The sequence below is a fragment of the Microtus pennsylvanicus genome, chromosome 2 (assembly GCF_037038515.1).
Source record: "Microtus pennsylvanicus isolate mMicPen1 chromosome 2, mMicPen1.hap1, whole genome shotgun sequence".
Lineage (NCBI taxonomy): Eukaryota > Metazoa > Chordata > Mammalia > Rodentia > Cricetidae > Microtus > Microtus pennsylvanicus.
Window position 1 is genome coordinate 21,093,907 of NC_134580.1, and position 24,181 is coordinate 21,118,087.

General features: G+C 41.5%; 2 protein-coding genes across 3 annotated transcripts in view; one reads left to right on the top strand and one right to left on the bottom strand.

Moving 5' to 3' along the window:
- Positions 1-7,562, top strand: part of Pdzrn4 (PDZ domain containing ring finger 4) — a 348,820-nt gene extending 341,258 nt beyond the window's left edge. For both annotated transcript variants that reach the window (XM_075960414.1, XM_075960415.1), the window contains one exon: positions 5,180-7,562. In XM_075960414.1, coding sequence (XP_075816529.1) covers positions 5,180-6,697 — 1,518 coding nt within the window. In that variant the 3' untranslated portion in view covers positions 6,698-7,562. The remainder of the gene's footprint in view (positions 1-5,179) is intronic.
- The window catches only part of Gxylt1 (glucoside xylosyltransferase 1), an 817,907-nt gene that overhangs the window by 329,114 nt on the left and 464,612 nt on the right, over positions 1-24,181 (bottom strand). The gene's annotated exons all lie outside the window — the stretch shown is intronic.

Below are 24,181 nucleotides of genomic sequence, written 5' to 3' on the forward strand. Positions count from 1 at the left end.
TGCTGCTACCAGGCATTGTGTCAAGGCACTGAGCAGATATCACTGCGCAATGAGAGGAAGGCCTACAGAGTCTTGACATGCACAGGTATAAAACTTTAAGAAGAAAATATGAAACAAATAAGTAAAACCCCGTGATCTTTGCTTTGTTTGGTTTGGTTTGGTTTGATTTGGTCTGGTTTTTTGGAGACAGGGTTTCTCTGTAGCTTTGGAGCCTGTCCTTGAACTAGCTTTGTAGACCAGACTGGCCTTGAACTCACAGAGATCTGCCTGCTTCTGGCTCCTGAGTTCTAGAATTAAAGGCAGGTACCACTACCACTGAGCTAAAACCCCATGTTATATTCTAGATCTAAACAATGAAACATAATTTTCTGTAGCCATACCAATTTTTATCAAAGAAAACCTAACTTATTCATGAATTTAGGCTTCCCTAAAAATTGTATTTAAAAGAACTCCTACACCTAAGGCTCAGGGAGCCTTGTAGAAAGAAGAAACGGAAAGAGTTTAAGAGCCTGGGGGCTAGAATGTCTTCTGTGAGACAGAAATCTTTATATTTGCCAAGGAGAAGCTGTACCTATGAAAGCTCACTAATATGAACATCTAAGTAAGACTTACATAATGGCAACACCAGATAACATGCCCAGGCAGACTAAGGAACACTCATAAGGCCTTACCCCTAAATAAAGAGCTACAAAGGTTTTGGAATAAGGGAGAATCATTCTTTCCAGTGACAAGTCCCCCTGATTATCAAATCTTAAGCAATTAACCCTAAACATATGCACACATGAGCAACACAAATGGAGCCAGCGGGTTGCATTTACACACACACACACACACACACACACACACACACACACACACACCAATAAAAATTTAAAAAGAATATATCTCATGAAGGTGAGAAGGAGTGGCGGGGAAGGGAACAGAGGAGGAGTTGGGTAGGGAAGATGGAAGGTTTCAGTGGATTTGAGCTCAAATACTTTTGAGGAGAAGCAGAAGTGTAGGTGACTGAAGTAGAATTTTGATAAGAATTAACTGTTGACCAAAAAAACAAAGTTACTTTTACTGCATGAAGCATTTTAAAATAAGAGTCATGATTGGTAGTAGAATAAGGCTGCCCGATTCTCATAAACTAAGATGAAGTACAGAACCTAAGAATCTCTTGTTTCAGACAGAGAATTGAGAGTCCAGCTTCATATCAGTGTGTTAGTGCTCAATTTTCAGAGACTCATATAAACAATCTTCTCCTAACAATGGCTAACCAGGTAATAACCAAAGCTTCCACAATATCTCTTCTTGTAGAAGATTTGCCCTCTATGGACTCTCTGGGACTGCTCGGAGCCTCTCTGACTAGTTTAGCTTTCCAATTTTCTTCCTCCCTCTCTTCCTCTCTCCCTCCCTCCTTCCTTTCCTTCCCTCCAATATCACACAATTTTTTTCTTATCCATAAACATTGCTTTCTGTTTTTCTTGTAAAAAGGTATCTTCATTTCATTTTTGTGTTCTTTGCATATACAATTATACATGTTAAATATACTTTTAAATCTTAGTAACTTTAGCACAACTCAGGGAGAAAGCAAGCTTTAACTGCCATACACCAAAAATGGAAGAAAATACATCTATAACCCTCCAGAATAGTCCTTTATTTTTATAAAATTTAAGAAGCCCACATTAACTAATAGTTAAATATGCTTCAAGTATTTAAACTTATTTAGATTCTCATGTTTTATATCTAACAACAATAAATATAATCTTACCTGTTCAATAAATCCAATCATATATTAATGATTTGAACTAACAGGGACTATTTAAATTAATAGTTTTTATTTTGAGACAATTTGAAAAGAATTTCTCCATTTTTTCATATAAACACATACCACAGAACAAATATACAAAGGACTGTATAGAAACACATATACACTAAGTTTGTGTATCTTTCAGCTAACCAGGAGACTGTAATACAAATTTATCAGGTAATAAAAAGAAAGTTAAAACTGAATCATATTCGTCAACAAATGGAAAGGCTAAGGTCATCTAACTTTAAGGCTTTTAGTGCAAGTCTTATATAGTATTTGGATTGATTTTTGAAGTGAAGCCATCTCCATAGCTCCTGATGGAGCTTTTTGGGGTTGTTGTTGTTGTTGTTTGCTGTTGTTGTTGTTGGTGGTGGTGGTATTTTTGTTGGTGTAGTGGTGGTGGTGGTGTGTTGTTGTTGGTGTTGGTGATGGTGGTGGTGATGATGGTGTTGTTGTAGTGGTGGTGGTGGTGTGTTGTTGGTGTTGGTGATGGTGGTGGTGATGATGGTGTTGTTGTAGTGGTGCTGGTGGTGTGTTGTTGTTGGTGTTGGTGATGGTGGTGGTGATGATGGTGTTGTTGTAATGGTGGTGATGATGATGGTGTTGTTATTGTAGTGGTGGTGGTGGTGTGTTGTTGGTGGTGTCAGTGATGGTGGTGGTGATGATGGTGGTGGTGTTGTAGTGGTGGTGGTGGTGTATTGTTGTTGGTGTCGGTGATGGTGGTGGTGATGATGGTGTTGTTTTAGTGGTGGTGGTGGTGGTGTATTGTCTTGTTTGGTTTCTTTTCCTAGTCTTCGTTTCCAATGAGTCTATGGATTTGTTCCTAGCTATTTGCCTTTGAGCTAGGCCTGGCTGAAATAGCAGTCTTACAAGTAGCTTGGAAGAATCAACAGGCGTAAAATGGGCAGATCAAGAACTCAGAGAGCTAAAGCTCTTTAGACGCCAGCTCAGTGCTACAGTTTCAGAACTCGCTAGGAAATAGCCACAAGAAACTTTAAAGGAGCCACACTAGTCATACACAAGGGGGGGAAGCACACGGAAGCCAAGTGAATTTACCAGAGAAAGGCCACAAGGCACTGCCATAAGCTTGGTGATGACAGGAGGCAGAGGAAGGTCTGAGGAAAGCAGTCACTTCGCACCAACCCTAGTCTGAGGAATTCTAGGGACAGTTTCCCTTGGCGGGATTGAACTAAATTCTGCTCGGTGGTCTCCAGAACTCCTTTTGTGAGAGGCGTATCTGGTTGCTTAAGGAAAGGCACTGCTCAGGAAATGTTTCAAGCCACCGTGCTGCTGCTAACCAGAGTCACCCATCTGCCAGACACCCCCTCCTAGTGTCTCAGAACACACTGACTCCAAGTGTGTAGGTAGCTCAGGGAAAGGGCCACTCTCAAGTACACCTTCTGATGAGCTGAGTTCCTTCTAACCCAGGAGTGGGGCATGTTTCCACGTGACAATATAGTAAGTTATGCTAGCACCTATCATGGGGCCTTTGTTGCCCAGCATATCCAGGGAAGGCTGGAGACAGTGTTTATTCTTCAGAACCAGAGTGCTTCATATATAGAAAGTTCTCAGAGGAGTATTGAGGTAGCCCCCAAATCCCTCAGCCTCTATCAAACCAACTGTCACCAACCTGGCTTCACAAAACAGAGAAAAAGAAACTAATAGGTATGGGGAAATATAAAGCAATTAAACAAGAGTATACCTCCCGACTGGGTCAGACCAAACAGCTGTGCAGTGTCTGCCACATAGAACCTTATTATTCCACTTCTACACCCAGACTCCAAAGGCAGGAACAGCCCAGGACTACTAAACTTCATCTCCAGAAGTCTGTCCCTTGACCAAAGACTTAGCTTATATACCTAAACCAGGAAGGCAGGTCAAAGCAGTAGCCTCTCATTGGCCTACTCATGCAGAGACACCCTGTTTCCAGAGGTTTCCTTCTGGAAAAAGTGAAATGGATGTGGAAGGTTGGAATCTCGGCATGGAAGACTGTTGTCAGTTCAGATGGCCGACCAGCAAGAGCTGCACCCTCCTGAAGGGCCACAGAGCATGCACCTTTACAGGTCACAGGTTCCCTTTTGGGGGTAGCTATATCGTTCACAGGAGTTTGAGGTTATTGTATCAGTCACTAGTCAGCCTGACCGCTTCTGCTTATGTCTGTAAAACTGGATCCATGCCATAGGGGCCACTGCTAAGGAATTTTAGTATTTAAGAAATTTATATGTCCCGGTAAGCCCAGGCCTACACCAATTCATCTTTGCAGAGAATTGCTGGCTAAGAGTGCTTTTTATGTGATTGAGTCCTAGTACATTGTGCTTGCTTCGGAGAAGCATTAATTTGGAGGTGTATTATGGCCATGTATCCAGAACAGGGCACATCGGCCTTAAGTGATGTGGAGTGGGAGGAGAGTTTGCCTTCCAGCCCATGCTGCTACTAACAGCCTAGATTTGTCTGGAGTGGAGCTTTCTCCTCTACAGACAGAGAGATAGCTTGGGAGTTCCAGCACAGCATGTTAGCATAGCTCTAATAGTCTGTGATATGGGCCTTACTATCTTCAGTCAGTTTTCCTCTGAATTTATGTTGTGGGAATCCGGAAATAAGCCCTCTGACCCCAATAGCTGTGATGGAAGGACATAACACTCACTTTTGGACCAAAGCTAGGACAGTCCCTGCAAGGCTTTGATCCTGGCTCCAGTTCGTATTTTCATTTTATACCCTAAAACCACAAGGCAGGGTGGGGAACCAAAAGAGATTTTACAGAAGCATAATAGGGGAGTCAGTAGGTTGTTGGGCGTAATGGTCCATTGTTTTGGCTATTTCTCCAGGTCATCCTGTACCAGGGAGCAAGTAAAGTCGTGCTTGGCCAATGGGCAGTACAAGCAGAGCTTTAAGTAAATCGCTAAATAAATCAACAAGTCAGTGTTAGATAATTGGTCCTTACTACTTTATTCTAATTCATTTATGGAAAGTCAAGAAGCAGCAACAGTTAGGTGATTGTGGCTCCCAAACACAGGATCACTGAAATCCTAAAGATGTAGATACTGTTAGGTATGCTTCTGTACGTTTTCACCTGAGAAGTTCAGGGTCACTTCATGTATATTTTTACCTCAGTTTGCCAGAGAGGAAAGCCTGAAGGTAAAGATTCTTCGTTTCCAGGTACGCTGTCTTGTTTACACCCAGTGAGTGTTAGAGGCATAATGAAAGAACTGCTTATTCCCTCTACGTTGCTTCACAGAAGGCTGTCATGAGCTAATTAGTAAGCATGCTACAGTTAGAGCTGCTTCTAGGAACTGCACCTTAGCCCTGAAGCATTGTTTCTCAAGCAGGTGTAGAAGAGCCTGTGTTTTTACAGAATGAATTCTTATGATCTCGTAACTTCATTTTCAGCCAAAGAAGCAGGAAGAAGAAGAAGGCACAACAGACACAGCGACATCTTCTTCCAACAACCAGGAGAAGGACAGTGGAGTGGGGCGCACCGATGAGAGCTTGAGGAATGATGAGAGCTCGGAGCAGGAGAATGCAGTCGAGGACCCCCATAGAACGTCTTTGAAGAGCAAGAGAGAGCTGGGGCAAAGCCAAGACACCCTAGGAAGCCTTGAGCTTCAATGCAATGAGAGCTTTGCTGGTGGAGAGTGCTTGGACTCAGACTGTGCCAGCAACCACGAGGTGTGTGAAGGATTCCAGCAGCTGCTGGAACTTAAGATTCGAAACCACGGAGACTATGACCTGTACTACTCGAGTAGCACAATTGAATGCAACCGAGGGGCGCAGGACGGGGTGGAGCATGAGCTGCAGCTGCTTAACGAAGAGCTAAGAAACATTGAGCTGGAGTGCCAGAACATCATGCAGGCTCACAGGCTCCAGAAAGTGACGGACCAGTATGGAGACATCTGGGCACTGCATGATGGAGGATTCCGAAACTACAACACCAGCCTGGATACGACGAGGGGAAAACTAGATGACATCATGGAACATCCCGAAAAGTCAGACAAGGACAGCTCAAGTGCATACAACACAGCCGAGAGCAGCAGAAGCACTCCACTAACTATCGACCGGTCTCCCGACAGTTCCCTTCCAAGAATGATCAACCTCGCCAATAAGAAAAATCTGAGAAGCACAATGACAGCCCATCAGTCCGCTTCCAGACCCAGCACCAAGGAATACACGTCTACCCATGTCAAAACCACCGACGAAGGCTGCAGCATTGAAAGCCTGGAGAAGAGTCTAGAAACTCACCAGCTTCCGGATCAGGACAACACAGTCAATGAGCACACTCCCTATCTCTCTCCTTACCACAGCTCCGCCTACAGATATGCCAACATCCCTGCGCATGCCCGGCATTATCAAAGCTACATGCAGTTAATTCAACAGAAATCTGCCGTGGAGTATGCCCAGAGTCAGCTCAGCTTGGTGAGCATGTGCAAGGAATCGCAAAAGGGCTCAGAGCCCAAGATGGAGTGGAAGGTAAAAATTAGGAGTGACGGGACCCGGTACATAACAAAGAGACCAGTGCGAGACCGAATTCTGAAGGAACGTGCCTTAAAGATCAAGGAGGAGAGGAGTGGCATGACCACAGACGATGATACCATGAGTGAGATGAAAATGGGGCGCTACTGGAGCAAGGAGGAGAGAAAGCAACACCTGGTCAGGGCCAAGGAGCAACGCCGGCGCAGGGAGTTCATGATGCGGAGCCGGCTGGAGTGTCTCAAGGAGAGCCCGCAGAGCAGCGGCGAGGGCAAGAAGGAGTTGAGCATCATTGAACTGAGCCACAAAAAGATGATGAAAAAGAGAAACAAGAAGATTTTGGATAACTGGATGACAATCCAAGAACTGATGACCCACGGAGCCAAATCTCCAGATGGCACAAGAGTCCATAATGCCTTTCTGTCGGTGACCACCGTATGACCTGGCAAATGGGACAAGTGGCTTACCGGAGCATGCTACCAGTTTCGGTAGAGTATGATTGCCTCGTTCAATGTGGCGTTTTTATATATATTTTGTGACTTTACGGTTTAAATTTTTTGTAAGCAAAAATATCTGGTACTTTTTAATTTGCTTTTCATATGCTGGTACCTTCTTTGGCTACTATCTTTCCTTAACTTGTGATATATTCATAGCACTCATTTATAGAAAAAAGATAAAACAATGAAAAAACAAAGGAAAGGAAAAAACTCCAACAAAAACTAAGGCTCTAATTAATTTCCTATTTTAATGTATCTATTGTAAGTTAAAATCTGGATTTATTTCTCTAATTTTCTTATTTTCTATTTTAATAGTTCAATGCCAAAACACGTCTATGCTTACTTCCTGGCATAGTGAATACTAAATCAAATCTGCTCATGAACTACATGCCACATCTTGTCTTATTCATGGAATAACACCCCTTTTAACGGCCTTGTGTACATTTAGCACATTAATGGCGGTTGTCTTTGTCTCGGTGAAGTGTGGGTGGACAATCTTCCTGTGATACGTAGTGACACTGGTCATGTAGCTAGATAATTGTGGTAATTTGTGATGATAAAAAAGTAAATTATTGATTATCCTTAAGAAAAGTTATCAAGGACTGTTATTTTCCTTGTCCACTGTGGTTAACATGTGTAGCTGTACATATGCTATTAGAAGACTTAATTGTGAATTACAAATTGTACACTTTTTTCTATCACCTTTTTTTCAATAAAGTTGTTTTGAAACATGACTTATGTATCATTGTGTTGCGAATTCCTACTTAGAACAAATTAGACAATACATGCAGCAATCCAGCAATGCTCAATTCACCTTCATGGCCCTCTCTGCCTTTCACATGTGAGAGAGCCAAAAAAAAATATTTTGGGAAAAATGGGAAGAGAATATTAGTAAAGGACCTCCCAAGACACATCTATTTCCCTATAAAACTCACATTCCCCGAGAGGTTTCAACAATGGAACCCCACCTCTCACAGCTTTGGAGACTGTAAAATCATACAGTTTTAGTCGGGCACAATCCAGTGTATAACACAGCATGTTCATTTAATAGGTCATCTAAAAACAAGCTTTGGGGCGTCATCTTTGCAGGAATCTTCCACATGTTCAAATTTAATGCCTTCTATGTCTTTATTAAGGGGTACATTGTAAACTGGAGAAGCAATTTTTTTTAATCTAGCTTTTTATTATTTAAGCATATTCCATGCCAGTCATAGCACTTAGAGACTAGATGACAACATTAACTCTAGATACAAAATTTCATTTCACCCAACAGTTTGCCATAATGAGGATACTGCCTCTAACTATTTCTGAAGTTAGCGTCCTGCGTGAAAAGCTGGAATGGCTCCCTATTAGCTCTTGAACCAGTCTCTGGCATCAGCACTATACTCAAGCCTCCTCATAGCTTGCCCAGCTCACCTGTCTCTTCAGCACACACTGTTAAGCACACTGTTTTTTTTTCCTTGGGAATTTATTCATAAATAAATCACATACATAAGTTTTACTGTCTCCTTTTGTAGATTTTTAGGTTCATGAAGGAACAGTCTTCAATCCCCAGTTTTGCGACTCTTGTTAAATTTCATTTCAACAATAATGAATACTATTTTTCTTTAAATATTTTATGGATTTGTATTGCCATCTTTTGTTCTGATGCTTTCGTTCTGCTACTGTGAATAAACACTCTGACCAAAAGAAACTTAGGGCATGGAAGGGTTTATTTCATCTTACACTTCCAAGTCATGGCCCATCATTGAAGGAAGTCAGTGCAGGAACTCGCTTGCTGTCTTGCTCTCTGGTTCACTTGCTCGGCTCGCTTCCTTATACAACTCTGGACCATGTGCCCACAATGGGCTTGGCTTTTCTGTCTCAATTATTAGTCAAGACAGTCCCTCAAAGACATGCCCACAAAAATCCAACCAGATGAAAGGAATTACTCAATTGAGATTGTGTCAGATTGACAGGTGATGCTAATTACGACAACCCTACATATTGGTTTGTTGACTACTTTCTCCTTCTTTTACCTTTCCATAATTGCAGCTTTTCGAGGAGCCAAAAAATAAATAAACTCATTTATTTCCCTATAATTGAAAATCTGAACTCAAATTTTTAATTTGATAAAGTGATAATATCTCAAATTTAATAAGGTGATAATATCAAAGTAAGGAAACTGAAGATTTCCTTGCTTCTTTATTTTAGCCTTTGTTAATGGAATTGCTACAACTATTCCACACACACCCCAAGGAACTTTCTTTCGTAGTGCTGAGGACTGAATCCAAGACCTTGCTCATGCTAGGCAAGCATGCTATCAAACAGGTCCCCAGTTCTAGAGTTCTGTTTGTCTTAAGGTTTTCTCTAAGAATGCTCGACTCCTGAGTTACCCAATTCCAACACCAGCTGTTCCTTCTATTCTCCTACATACATAACCCAACACATACATTTTCCAGAAGAAATATGTGCATTTCCTAGAATTTAATGTTTTGCAAATTACTAGTTTCATTTTCCTTTTAGTAAGGTCAAGTATGTTTACCAGATTTTTAAAACTGTGATACATTTTCACATCTGTGTTTATATAGATCTACAAGTTGAAATGCCTCCCTTAAAATTTGTTGAAAATTTGAAGTGTCATACTCTACCTGTATAATCAAGCTTTATGATAAGCATGTTCAACGATAAATCTGTTGCTCACTAAATATATTCTTGGTTACATGTTGGAAATTTTTATTTTAGTTCAAAAGTAATACCTGGATATAAAGAGGAAAATGTTTCACTCTGGCTTATCTTGAAGTTGTGTTTTCATTCTTGCTTTTTATGTTGATAGGAAAGAATTAGTATTAGGGTCCATACGACAAGCACCTATGTGGACAGGAAAGAGTGTAAGTGCAAAGGCTAGTTTGCCGTCATCTTCCAGGAAGGAAGCTGCCATTGCTCTGCTGGTCTTCCCCACCATCCTTTCACCAACACCTACTGTGTGTTGAACATCACCTTTCTGTAGCTACATCTTGACTTGGTCCATGTGCTACTGGCATGCCTACATCTTCTATCTGACTCAACTCAACCAGTTTCCAGCTTCTTTTTGCCTCTCGAGCATCGGGACTCTGCCTCATATTCCCTGTGGTGGCCGTGCTGTTCCCTTGTTCTCTTGTGCCTGCCACCGGCGGCTCGTACTCTTGAGTTGCTGCTTTCCCTGTTCATTTACAAAACACTATGGTTTCTCTTTGAAAATGCAGACTGTTTCCAGCGGTCTTCCGACACCCAGAGACTGGACTATCACTGGCCCCTGCTGGGATACTCAGGCCGGAAGCTCGTCTCCAGAGGCTCCCTCTCCATCCTATCGAGCACCTGCTCTCCTAAACACTCCTTTCCCTCGTGTACATGAATAACTTTAAAATCTGAGTTCTTGAGACTATCATTTAGGGATTTTTATATCTTTCCACCAGTTCTCTCGCGAATCTCCATGAAACTTCCAATTCAAACCTGCAATTCAAATGAGAAAACTATGCCTTTGGTAAATGGTTTTTCTGATGGTCCCTTAAACTAACAGCCTTTAAATTTCAATGAATATGTAATTAAATGTTATATATTTTTGTTTTCTATTAATTAAAATCGTACATTATTTCTGTGGATAATTATCAAGTGATTAACTGCATATATAACAATAACTGAATAGCTCCTATTATTTCTCAATAAAGTTAAACATGGCATCAGACTCATTGACTAATTTACTTCTAGGGAAAAAAAGAAGTATGTTTCCTAGAAATTCATGACCTTGCCACTTAAATATTGTAGTAGTACCTAGAGCTTACCTCTGCTGCACACAGGAGAACCAAAGCAATGGGGGTAAGCTGCACGCGAGTGGAATGACTGTAGGAGAGAACCAGAAGTATGTGGGAGAGAAACTAGAACCTGGGAAAACACAGAGACTGGAGACAGCAGCGTACAAAGAGAAAGTGAAATACTCTGTCCCTTGTCACCCAGCTCCACAGACTGAAGAAGTGGTATCTTCCATCTGTAGGGGTAAGCGTTGAGTGGTGCAGATTCCAGAAACACTGTCAGCGTAGGTGCTAGCAACCCTAGTGACTGAAAAGCTGTGCACTCCTCTGGGGTCTGCATCATGATATTTGAAACAAGCTGGAATTTTCAGAGAAGTCTTTTCTTTCCAGAAGACTTCTTATCACCTCCTAGCAAGTTCTTAGTGGGCCAAAGCCATGTCAAGAAAAGACAGCTTGTCTTAAGTCACACTTCTTGAGGGGTGGGAAACCTGCATATCCCGATCTTGTGGACCCCACAGACATTCCAATGCACTAGTACAGTTGTGGGTGCCTCTTGAACCAAGCTTGGCATTGAAGTCCAGCTCCTAATCAAATCTACAGGATGCTTTGTGCTACAGAGAACCAGTGTTTCAGCATGGAGAGTAAGGGAAGGAAGGTGACGTCCTCAAGACACAGGCTATGAAGCTTGCCTGCTCGTTAGGCGCACACGCAGACGCATGGCAGCAGCAGGAAGAACATGTGGTCCGTCCTGAGATGTTGCCACTCCATTTCACTGCTACCACACACAGTCGCATGCTGGGATACCCGTGAGCAATACAGGAGCCCCAGCTGTAACATCCTGCAAGCACACAGCCTAAGACAGTTTGAAGAGAAACTTCGCTAGTGGTGGCCCTGTCTTGTTACCTTCTCACGCTGATAGACACTAAGCTAGAAAGAATCAGAAAAGCCTAACTAACACCCTGCCCAGCTAAGGGAAGCCCAAGAGGAAGTTTGCCCATCTCTGACTATCAAACCTTTCAGTTTACTCTCTGGAAGGCACCAGATCAGAAAGAATCAGAGTTAGAAAGGACGCCCCTAGAGAAAGTTTCTGGTTCTCATGGTTTCTTATTATGTCCACCCTAGCAATTGCCCACCAGTAGCATACAACGTAGGGACTTCCTTTGTTCCACCTACTCAGTAGTAGCAGACAGGAACACCACGTCACACTGCTCTAGGAGATGTCCAGCCTACATCTTGTCTGATCATCAGCTGTTAGAAAGACTGAGTAAGAGTGTGACAAAGGAATAGAGAATTTTCCTTCTGAAGCACTGGACCCAGACCATTGTCTGGGAAGAAGACATAGAGTTTCAGCACCCATAGTACTAGTCCAGTGAGCAATGCCAGAAAGCCCAAAGAATAAAAAGGCAGCAGTGCCTAAGATCCTCCCATCATCTGACTAAAGGCTCTACTACCATTGTAGGTATAAACACACAGTATGAATTTCACAAGCGGTGCTATCCGCATCACACCGGCCTAAATTATTGCCATGCTCCCTATCTTGGATGGCCAGCAGAGACAGAATAGACTGTATACAAACTCACCAATAACAGGGAAAGAACAACAGGAGACTTTACTTCATGCCCAACTGGACATGATGGCAACATTGCCTAATGCACCAATGCCATCAGACACGTGGATAAATCTACTTACTTAAGAAAACATACAATTTTAGTGACAGCTGATCCACTACATAGACAAGTTTCAGCATAGGAACCCAGGATATAATATTATTAATTGGGTCGTATGATATCACCAAAAGGTCATAACTCTTAAGTAACAGACAGCCATGCATCTTAAATGGGTGAGAGGCCTGATAGAGAATTCAAAGAATGGTTTCTCAAAAGCCATTGATAGCTAAGATCTCAGTGACTGAAGATAAACCATTCCCTGACGTTGATAATAAAATGCAGATCCAGCAGAGAAATGCATGTTTTGAAATAGATCCATATAGAAACGAAAAGTTCAATAATTCAAATGAAAAACTCAGTTGAAAGCCTAAAGATATATTAGATCAAACAGAATAAGAAATAACTGAGAGTGAAGAGGGGTCTTTTAAATTTTCTTATTCAAGTAGAAAAATATCAGGGAAAGAATGAAGAAAGCACTCAGTATCTTTGGGACACCACCATTCAGTGATCAAACAGCAACACTATCCAAAGGCTAGTTCTTTGAGAAAAAAAAAGTCAGTGTAGTAACAGCAGAGGGACTCTGTAATCCTAGGAACTGCACAGACATCAGCATGCTGAGGCTCACTGAGCCCCAAATATACACAATCAGAAAAAATTCTCATCATGGGATATAAAATCAAAGCACAGGACAAAGACAGTATTGTGAAATCTGTGAGCGTGGTTCTAAGACACATTGAAGGATAACTCCATTAAGAAATGATTCCACTACAAACACCCTCCAGGTCAGAGGACCTAATGTGATGTATTTCAACCCCAGAAGGAAAATAACTGCCAAACAAGACTCCTGTGCCCAGAATTGAACCAGAAACAAAGACCCGAGATTAGTAAAAATGGAAATGATTTATGACCATCTGAGCAGCCTTACAAAATAAACTGATGGGGAAAAGTGCCCGCAGAAGTAAATGAGGGAAAATTACATTATGACAATATATAAAAGTATCAATGCTGCTCCCAGCAGCCATAGGAGATCAAATGGCATTTATGCAGAAGATGTTGGTTGTCTCCTAACACAGGCTATGGTGTTGTCCTTGGCCACCCTGAGCTAGATGGCATGATGTATGTTATTCTGTTAAATTGTCATATGAAGTTTTTTTACTGAAAAGATCATTCTAGAAGCAAAGTTTCCCCCCTCACCACTTCAGACTCAACCATGTTTCTCTCAAAGTGTCCTCAAAGGTCCTTGTCTGGAGATGACCCCACCCAAAGAGAAAAGAACAGCAAAAGAGCCCAAGACTTAAAACACCAAGCCCTTACAAACAGCTAGAAATGCTATTTCCAATAGCATCCACTGTTATTTATCCAATTATATAAAACTTCCTATAGAAGGAAAAAAGAAGGAGGAAATTCAGCCCCGGACAAAAAGTTCAATCAACATCAAGTGTCTTTACTCAGCCAGAGATCTTAACCTGTTGGTCATGGCCCCTGGGAGGTTCTGTATCCTGGGCCAAAGTGTGGTGTCTTTAGCAATAAGGTATCACCATTTGTTTTGTACAGTCCAGAGGATGGTCTATGAGAGCCATACTTTCAGTTTTGAATGAGTTTATTGAGCACATAGCAAGCAACAGTAAGAGAATACATAGCAACTTGGAGATGGATAGAAGCAATACCTAGGACAACATTATTAAATCAGGCACTCAAGACATATAACAGAAACCACCTGGGGGTAACCACGTTGAAGCCGTCAGATAGAAATTCAAGAGGGAGTCATTGGAATATTAGTGCCCAATTGGATAAGGTGCCCCACGGGGAAAAAAAAGAACAAATAACATCAGAAAAGTAACACACCAAAATCAGGGGCTTGTAAACATCAATCAGAAACCAACTGGTGAAAATGAGACATTTTGCTGGAATTACAGACTGAACTTTCTGTCCAGGGCTGAATTTCCTCCTTCTCTTTTCCTTCTGTAGGAAGTTTTATATAATTGGATAAATAATAATAGATGCTGTTGGAAACAGGTCACATAGTGAAGAATTCATGGAGGAGAGTGTTTAGGAGGGGTAGGAAATTTTTATTTACTCACCACCTGTGAGGCTCCAGCACCTTGGGTTCTGCAGCAACCTTCTTGATGAGATCTTGCTGTAGCCAACTGATGAGGGAGACCACCAGTGTGTTCTCCCAGGGAAGCTCTCTCTGCTAGGACATCCAAACTCAGAGAACTGCCTTTGTTTCGTGTGTGTATATATAGACAGTATATAGTGAAAAACAGCAGGAGAAGAATAAAGAAACTGATGAAGAGAAGTAGGTAGCAGAGAGTTCATTTTGCCCTCAGATTTAAGTCCTGTGCTTGCTGTGATTCTTCTGGACCCTGAGGGGAGCCTGAGGTTGGCATTCAGAGGTCCCCAAAATTTTGGTGCCCAAACAGGGACCCGAAAGATAATCTTCAAGATTACCTGGGGACAGAGGTAGCCCTTGTCAGGAACTGTCCGTACAATAAGACTGCCTGAGAACATAAACCAGGGTCAGTCAAGTCTGCCACACTCTTCCCCAGCTTTAAAAGGATAACTGCCTGCTCCAAGCAACTTTCTTTGTTATGACCTCCTGAGAACATAAATAAAAATTAATGGGATTGACTATGTTCTCACATCCACTTGCAACTCTGATCACTCTGTAAACCAGAGCTTTCATGAAAACGATTCATTGGAAATGAAAGAGTTAACTTCCAAACTGCTTCAGCCCAGAGCCAAAACTGCTGCTCATTGACCTAACAAAGTAAGCAAGCTTCTTCATTGACAGGCCTATAGCAACTACTGCAGCTCTGCCAGGACCTTCTCCCCCTCCCCCCCCCCATTCAAAAATTTAAAAGGTTCCCCCACTTTCACTTTTATCCCAACACTTACTATTTCTTTAGCTGTTCTTTCCTCCTTGCTACTTTTAAAATCTGTCCATCCCTCATCTTTCTCTTTCTGGGTAAAATATATGATATCGGAGCTTTTCGCCTGTTTACAAAATCATGGCCGCATCACAAACTTCCTATTTAGGGTCTTTCAGTTCATCTGGAGACGTCCTTCAGGCTCAAAGACTTAATAAACATTGTCTAACTACCTGCACTTTCTGCTTTCACTTCGACCTGGCTGCCAAGAGTCCCAACAGCATTTCTGGCTTTAAGCCAGGCTACAACAATTTTTTTGTCTTTGGTGTTAATAGTGTATACCCAACTCTAAGTTCTTCATAGCCAGAGGAACAGAAGCAGAGGAGCCTGCAAGGTAACTTGTAAGCCACACTCCACACAGTAGATCAGTCCACTGACAGTCAAGGAAACTCAACACCAACACTGCAAGATGGATTTTGGCAGAAATGCCCAGAAATGTCAGCCACTGAGGTGACAGAGACCTAACTTCACTATGTCGCCCTCAGCAGTCTAAGGAGTATTCTTAACCTTTTAAGGATCTTGACTCAGGCCAAACCGGGATTTGTGGTTTTGACACTGCAGAGAATTTCAGGAGTAGCCTCAATAGCAAGGATATTTAAATAGGCTTGAGCAGGAGGAGATAACCATGCTGTGAAAGCAGCTGCCTCCTGCCCGGCTGAGGGCTACCAGCTGAGCCCATCACCATGCTGTGCCTGATCCTCTGAAAGCCTGAGCCAAAATAACCTCTGCCTCTCTTAAATTGAATCTTGGCATCTATTTGGGAGGAACCATGAGCAAGGAACTCAAAAACTATAATGGCTTCTGGCTAGCTGTGATTGGTCCATGGTTCCGTGACCTCACAAGGAGCCACTGTGCGGAATGAGAGCAGCCCACCCCTAGAAGGCCCCAGCTGGGCCTGGCTCTTGTCCTTAGGCTGCAGAAGTATTGGTTGGCTGCAGAGTACTTGACTCAAGATTTGAATCCTGAGAGCTTTATTTCTTATTGTCCATTTGGGATGGAACATCTGTGATCACTACTGAACTGAACATTGTGAGTATGGCTGGGTTTCTGCCTAAGTTTTGATTTATTGTTTGTTTTAGATTTACTCTCCGTGTGTGATTCAGTTTATTTTCATTATCAACCATTTTCTATTATTCTTTATCCATTTCCCTTTGACATTTTGTACAGTTGCTTCAGGTCTTTACCTTAATCTGTGTTAATATCTACTAGCTGTGAAAGATAAGGAATTTGATTTCGTCATGCCCTTGGTGCGTACCCACCTACTCTGTGACTTCTCTCAGCCTCTCCCTGGGGTTATAAAGTCCCCCATCATGTTGTCTTCTCCTGTCCACCTTGCCACTCATTAAACAAAGCATGCTCTGGAGAGTCTTGAGGGACAACAATTTCCTCATTGCCTCACAGTGTCACAGACACGCTATCATCCTTTTGATGCCCATAAATATGTGTTTAAGGAGAAGGAATTGAGTATCGTGAGTGTAGAGATGCAGAGGGCTGTAGTAATAAGAGTCATCAGAGAACTGGAGGCTCTGAGTTAAAAAAGGACTTGAAGACACTTGTATGGTTTATTGCCATGCCTCTACCCCAGGCTAGCCCAAGCTTACTGAGTCCACTCCTGTTACTGCTGTTACTACATTCAAGTCCAAATGTCCTCTTTAAGGTTTGAAAGTGAGAGGTTTCACATCATCTCACATCTCTGAAGTCTTGGTCTCTGGCAGGGGCTGCTGTTCAGTAAGTTGTAAAACCCCATGGTGGTGGAACCCATTAGAGGCAACAGGACATGCCAAAGCCATGTAAGACCCACCTTCCTAAGCCCCCAGACATGGTTCCCTGTCCTCTGAAAGCCTGGGCCTAAGCAAAACCTATGGACTGCATGTTGCTTCTTCCTAGGGAATTGGTCATGGCAGTGAGAAAACCAGTGCAGTCCTTGGAGACAGAGATGAAGAATTTCTGGTTTTTTTTATTTTTTAAGGGCATGAATAGCTGTGATTGGTTCATTTCCTCCTATGACCTCACAGAAGCCAATGTGAGGTGTTGCAGACTCCACCCACATTAGACTCTGACTGGGGCTGGGGCTTCTCACTTTACAGAGATACTGTGGCTGGGTTTCCTGCTGAGTTGTTGGATTCAGACTCAATTGGTTCATGTAAACTTCCATGTTACTGATCTCCGAAAAGCAGACTGTTCATCTGCTTTGACATCCAAATAGTGAGTTTGTTTCCTGGTTTGTTAGTTTTGATTTATATCTCTTAATTGGTTCTTGGTTTAATTTGTGCTTTCAATTCAGTTTCTTTTTTACTAGCCCCATATTTCTATTCTTAAGTGTGATTCTTTGACGTTTTTAAATTTAATTTTTCTGGTTCTAAAAGTTTTATTAAGATGGGCAAGCTGTAAAAAACAAGATATTTCATCAAAATGGGAATGTTTATCACATCTGCTCATGCTGCTATTAGCTCCTAAAATCTATGAAACATGCAGTGCTTCTCTATCCTGGTATCTGTCTTCCACACTTGCTATGTCACACCTCAACACCCTGCAAAAAGGACCAAAAACATGTCGTGTATCATGAGGTACAGTCCATTTCACTACAACATCCCAGTGTCAGGGAGGGCTACCATCCTTTAGATGACCATCTATATGAGTTTTAGATAAAGGAGTTGAATATTTTAAGTGTAGAGGTGATGTCTGTAATAGACTTCTTAGAGAACTTTATTGTCCTAATGCAAAGTGCATTGGGGCCGACTACTGGTTCATTCTCTAGTTGATACCGGTGTCCCTAACAAATGTCAGCACAGATTCCCTGAGTCTACCTTGTGGCAATCCTAGGCAAGACACTTAAGCTTTCTACTGCTTCTACAGCAGCAACAAAGTTATCTTTCCTCAGAGGCTGAGAATGAAACAAGACATATAGAAAGCTAGTAAATTCAAAACAATGTGGAGGGGGCAAGTAGAGACCAGGTGATATTTAATTTCTAGGTGAGCAAACCATATAATACACTTGTCGTTGTTGGCCACGGTTGGTACTGAGTCTAAGCAATGGATGTACTTGAACTCCTGCAGTTCTACTCTACTCATCCCTCTGCGGTCCACTATCTGCCGCTCCCACACTGATGATGAACATAAGTGTCATTTCACAGTACTCCAGCTCTGCTTCCAACAGAAATACAGAAAACGATGCCTTTTTTTGCACATCATCAAACATGTTGGCTGGCTTAGTTTGGTGCTATTTCGTAAGCCAGCCTCTGCTCTGAATTTAACATTGTCTGTGGTTGGAAATTATACAGTGATATTTGGGTTAGGATCTGTCCGTTAACCTTTGGCAGTTTCTTTAGAGGTATCTAGTGCATAACTCTATTCTACTTTAGATTCATTGTCGGTCTGTCCCTTGTGTAATCTGGCACATTCAAGAGCAGAAATAAATATGCCATTGTTTTAATGATCAGTTGCATAATCTTAGACATTTTCAAAACCTAGTATTTTGTGTATGTGTATACACATGTGCGTCAAGGAGTTTATGCTATGTATGTACATCCCAGAATCTAGTATTTTCTGTATGTGTGTGCGCATGTGTGTTAAGAAGTGTATGCTTTATATATACATCCCAGAACCTAGTATTGTATGCCCAATGGGTGTGTGAACATGTGTGTGCACATATGTATCAAGGAGTGTATGTTGTATATGCACATCCCAGTTCCCAGTACCCAGTATTGTGTGTGCGTGTGTATATGTGTGTCAAGAGGGTATGCTGAATACGCACACGCAAGGCCAAAGGAGAATGTTGTGCATCCTGCTTCTTCACTTTCAGTCTTACTCCTTTGAAACAGGGTCTCTCCTAACCAGGCACTGGGCTAGGGGACAATAAACTGCAGTAATCCTCCTGTCTCCACCTACTGCAGCACTGAGATTACAGGTGACTACATGATAATCTAGCCTTCTATATAGGTGCTGGGATCAAATTCCTGTCCTCTTGTATGAACAATAAGCACTCTTATACAGAAGGCCCAAGCCTGGTGTTTATTAGAGAAGCATAGTTAACGTTTAGTTGCCAAGCATGTTTGAGTAAGGAATTTAATAAAACAAGACACATTCACTTCACTTTTCTCACAGTGATGAGAACAGTTTAAATGGGACCCTTGGAATCTCTCTTGAAATCCTAGTGCAGTATCAGAGAGGAAAGCCAGCCCAGCATGTTAGGAAATCAGTCCCTTGCAGACAGACGTTTCCACTGCAGTAGGGTCAGTGGGAACAGCATGGATGTCTATTGGTGTTGCGTCAACTCATTCAGACTTCATTTTGAAACAGAACACTAATCAGAAAATCAATAGGTATTGAAATGGACTCTGTGGAATGCACAAAGAAACAAATAGCTCCAAACTGTCAGGGGGGAGAAAACATGTTTGAGATCCTGGAACGCTCACTGCGGTGGATGCTCTCCATGGATCTTGTCTTGGGCAGATGAAGTAAAAGCATATGGAATTAAATCTGTCTAAAGCTGAGTACAGAAACCACGTAGGAAGAGCCCAGTGAGGTCCTGGCAGGCTTGCGCTAGCTTTGCAAAGCCTTCCTGGCCTTAGACCCTTTAACCATGGCTTACCTACTTGACAAGTTCCTGGTAGGGCTCTAATTTTAAACAAGTTACAAACACCACCTCAAACTCTATTTTTTCGCCCAGTTGACTTCTAATATTCTAGAAATTTGCCAGGAGTAAAAATTTCCTTTGGATATAGCCATATAGTTTGTTATGGAGCAAATACAGACATTTGAAAGTAGAAAAATAAAAAACAATTCTTATAAAAATAATTCTACAACCCACCCCTTCTATCACTTACCAATTACCACATAATGAGCCTTCTATTGAGTGATTCTCAACCTATGGGCCATGACCCCATTGGGGGCTATTGACCCTTTCACAGGGGTTGCCTAAGACCATTGGAAAGCATAGACATTTACATTACAATTCATCACAGGAGCAAAATTGCAGTTATGAAGTAGCAAGAAGATAATGTTATGGTTGGGGGTCACCACAATATGAGGAACCATATTAAAGGGTCACAGCATTAAGAAGATTGAGAACCACTGTGTTAGGAACTAGGATTTCATAGTGACACCTTTCTGCCTCTCCAGAAGACCACCTGTCTGCTGAACTCTCATTCATCACAGGGTTTTGCTCTAGAAGAGATTAGTCTTTGGGTCCATATTTGTAGAAAAGATGGAAAAAAGAAGGAATTCTCCATCCGTGTGTATGATGCTGAGCTTTGCCATCAAGACACTTCCCTGTGGAGTAGGCAGGCTTGCTGTTGATTTACTGTAGGGAGAAAGCCTCTGCAATCATCTAGCAAACACACTGGCTAGTTTTTGTAAATACAGGATGACTTCAGTCAAAGGAAGCATGAGGAGTTAGGCAGGAACTGGGTCATGAAGGGGCACCCAGAGAGCTGCAGCTATGAATAGAATCAAGTCTGTGCTGTATACAACTGTCTATGTGCAACCTGGGCATTTGGAGGAACGAAAAGCATTTAGGCTCAACCAGCAATGAATGGTGAAGGTATACCAGTTTTCCTGTAGTTAGAGGTGGGTTTTTAAAGAGGATGGAGAAAGGAGAGAACAGATAGAGAGCTGCCAAGGATGTTGCAGAGCTTGGCTGGGAAGTCAGTGAAGGGTGTCGCTACACTGAAGAGTCTGAACACAAGAAAGCTGTCCTAGAAGGAAAGGTGAAAGACTCAGCCTTAGGATGCTGCTTTTAAAAAGCCACTAAAACATTTTAGTAAGAGCTGTCTAATTGACAAAGTGGAGCCATGGACTGGAGAAATTCATCCAAGGGTTCCAAGTAGTCCATCTCATGCTTTTCTCTTCTTCAGAGCATCAAGGATGTAGGGAATACTTTAGATCACCACTGTCCTTCTTCCTGAGCCCTGCTTTAAATGCCGTATCTATGCCTCTTGGGGAAGGGAAGCAAGAATAACCCATCCAAATATTCTCCTCTCCTTTAGAGATAGCATCGTGTCAGGATGGCCGAGTGGTCAAAGATGCCCAACTCAAGTTCAGCTTCTTCGAGAGATACCCTCAAGCCTAAAGTGTGAACTTCAGAAGAATTCTCAGCAATGTCTGCCAAAGCACATTGCAACCAAGTTCATTTATATTTATGCAGCAAGACACATGAGCATTTAAGCTATAAATAACCCCACATAACCTCAAGCCAGGCTTTATAGTTGTAGCACCTCTGAACTTTATGCATTTCAATGGCAACTTAGTGGAGCAGTCTTTCTGCGTGTCATTCCAGCTCAAGCTATAAAACGTTCTCCCTGCCTCCCCCATTCTCTCCACTCCTATTAAGAGTAAATAGCAGCTGATAGGTGTGCTTAGGGAGGATACAGGCCAGCATAGGGCAAAGAAGCTGTAAGATCATAGCTAGGAAGCCCCAAAAGCAGGTACCTTCATCCTCTGCAGGTAGGACTTGTAACCATGCTGCCTCCATGGAGGTAGAGATGAAGGCAGTAGCCGCCAAAATCACAGGTGTTGAAACCACAGAATTGCAGTGATCTTTATTAGTTGAGGTATCTCTGCAGCATGAAGTTTAAATGATAAACATAACTATGCATAAACTTTGTATGGAGATGAATAAATTTATAGTGCACAGAGAATCAGGCTAACAGGACTAAGTCAATTAGTGTAAGTAACATGAGAATGGGGGTGGGATTGCAGTTCAGTGCAAGTACGCTTGGTGAGCATTGGGAGCATTTGGGTTCAAACCACAGAACTAAGATAGATGATAGATAGATAGATAGATAGATAGATAGATAGATAGATAGATAGATAGATAGACAGACAGAAAGAAGGTAGACAGACAGATAGATATAATGGGGCCAAGAGGAAGGGAAAGCCATGACACTTAAAGTTTTAGTCAGATTTGATTGGAACCAAGAGTTTGTTTGGGGTTCCTAAAAGACAAACTTTAAATTTAAAATTTATTCAAGAACAGAACAAAATAATTAGAAGCAGATAAGAAATTACAATGCATACATTTTAAAAGGCATACAAATGTCATGTCACAACATTCCTATATATTATCATTCCAAATCTGCATGTTTAAAACTGTTCTTCCCAGGTTTGACTGCCTGCTCTTTGATTATTCCTTGAAATAAGTCCTATTGTGTGGCTATGTATAGTTTATCCGCATTCATTTGTTTAATACTGGCAGTGTGAACTACTTGATCTTGGCATGATGAGATGGCTTGATGTGTATGTAGATAGATAGACCTCTAAACCTGACAACCTGAGTTCAGTCCCTGAACCCACATGGTGAAAGGAAAGAACTAACACCAACAAGTTGTCTCCTGTCCTCACCATGTGCTAGGGTAGCACAAACACTTGAGCTTGAGCACATGTACACACACGCATGTGCACACACACACACTCACACACAAATAGGTAGATGTGTATGTAGATAGATAGACCAATAGATGATAGACAGAGAAAGAGATAGAGAGATAGAGAAATAGATAGATATAGAATGAGGGCTTGTTCATCCCGGCCGCCTCAAAAAGCTTAGCCCTGAAATAGCCACACAGAAACTGTGTTAATTAAATCACTGCTTGGCCCATTATCTCTAGTTCCCTAATGGATAATTCTTACATATTAATTTAACCCATTTCTATTAATCTGTGTATCGCCATGTGGCTTAACCAGGTAAAATTCCTAGCATCTGTCTCTAGAGGATCCATGGCGTCTCTCTCCTACTCTGCTTTCTTCCTCCCAGAATTCAGTTCTGTCTTCTCTACCTACCTAAGTTTTGCCTTACTAGGCCAACCCAGTTTCTTTAGTCATTAACCAATAAAAGCATCACATAGACAGAAGGATCTTTTACACCAGATAGATAGATGATAGATAAATAGATGATAGATAGATAGATAGATAGATAGATAGATAGATGATAGATGGATAGATAGATGATAGATAGATAGATAGATAGATAGATAGATAGATAGATAGATAGATAGATAGATAGTAGATAGACCAACCAATGATAAATTAAAAACAAAATATGACTTAAGATATTTGGTCTTCTCATACTGTTATGTCACTTAGATTTGTAGGGTCGCTTTGAACTAGGAAAAGACACTCCCAATCTCCTAACATAAGCAAAAAAAAATGTTGAAAAGCTTTACCTTGGATTATTTCTTTGTTTTAAGTCTTCTTCCTCCTCCATTATTCACAGGGCTCAATGCCAGAAATTGTTGGCCAAATTCAGAGTCCAACATGAGTGCCCATTCTCCTCTGTTGGAGGAGTCTTCCGGTGAAGTAGGATGAAGGGAAGTGCTGAAATGCATCCACGTACTAGGACATCTAGAAATGACCCACAACTATGTAGATGCAACTATGATATAGACAAATGTAGTTAATAAATTAAAATAATCCCATTCTTTTATTTCCTTTTGTTGACTCTAATTGCCCATGGCCATTTCATCCTCACCTTACATATGAACTATGAATGAAAGCCAAGAACATTTAGCCAGCCATATTAACCAATTCCAGGCATAATGTCTTCATTTTATCACCTCACGAAACAAGTCAACACATGAACCCATTGCTTGAGCCCCTCCCATGGCTTTGTTGGGAAAATGAGAAACACAGTTGCTCCCATAACAGCCATGAAATCCAGTCAGTTATTAACTTTTTGCATGAAAGGACAATGAATATTCAAATTCTTCTTGTCTGGTAAAGAAATAATAATTGTTTACTTACAATGGAAGAAGAGAAATGTTTTTAATATCCATGAAATTTCTTAATTTTTGTTAAAAATATATAAAATTTATTTAAAATGTTTTTCCTATTCCACTTCTTAATATTTACTATTAATACATCTGTAATCCACATAAAAATTTTTGTGCATTTACATTAGTTTATTCAGTGAGATAATTTTCTTTTTTTTCCTTCTTTAAAATTTTTCTAAAAAAAGAAAACTATCTTTATTTCATTATACATACCAATCCAAGTTTCTACTCCCTCCCCTCCTCCCATTCACCCTCCTACCACGATCCAGTTCTCAGGGAGGATAAGGCACATTGTT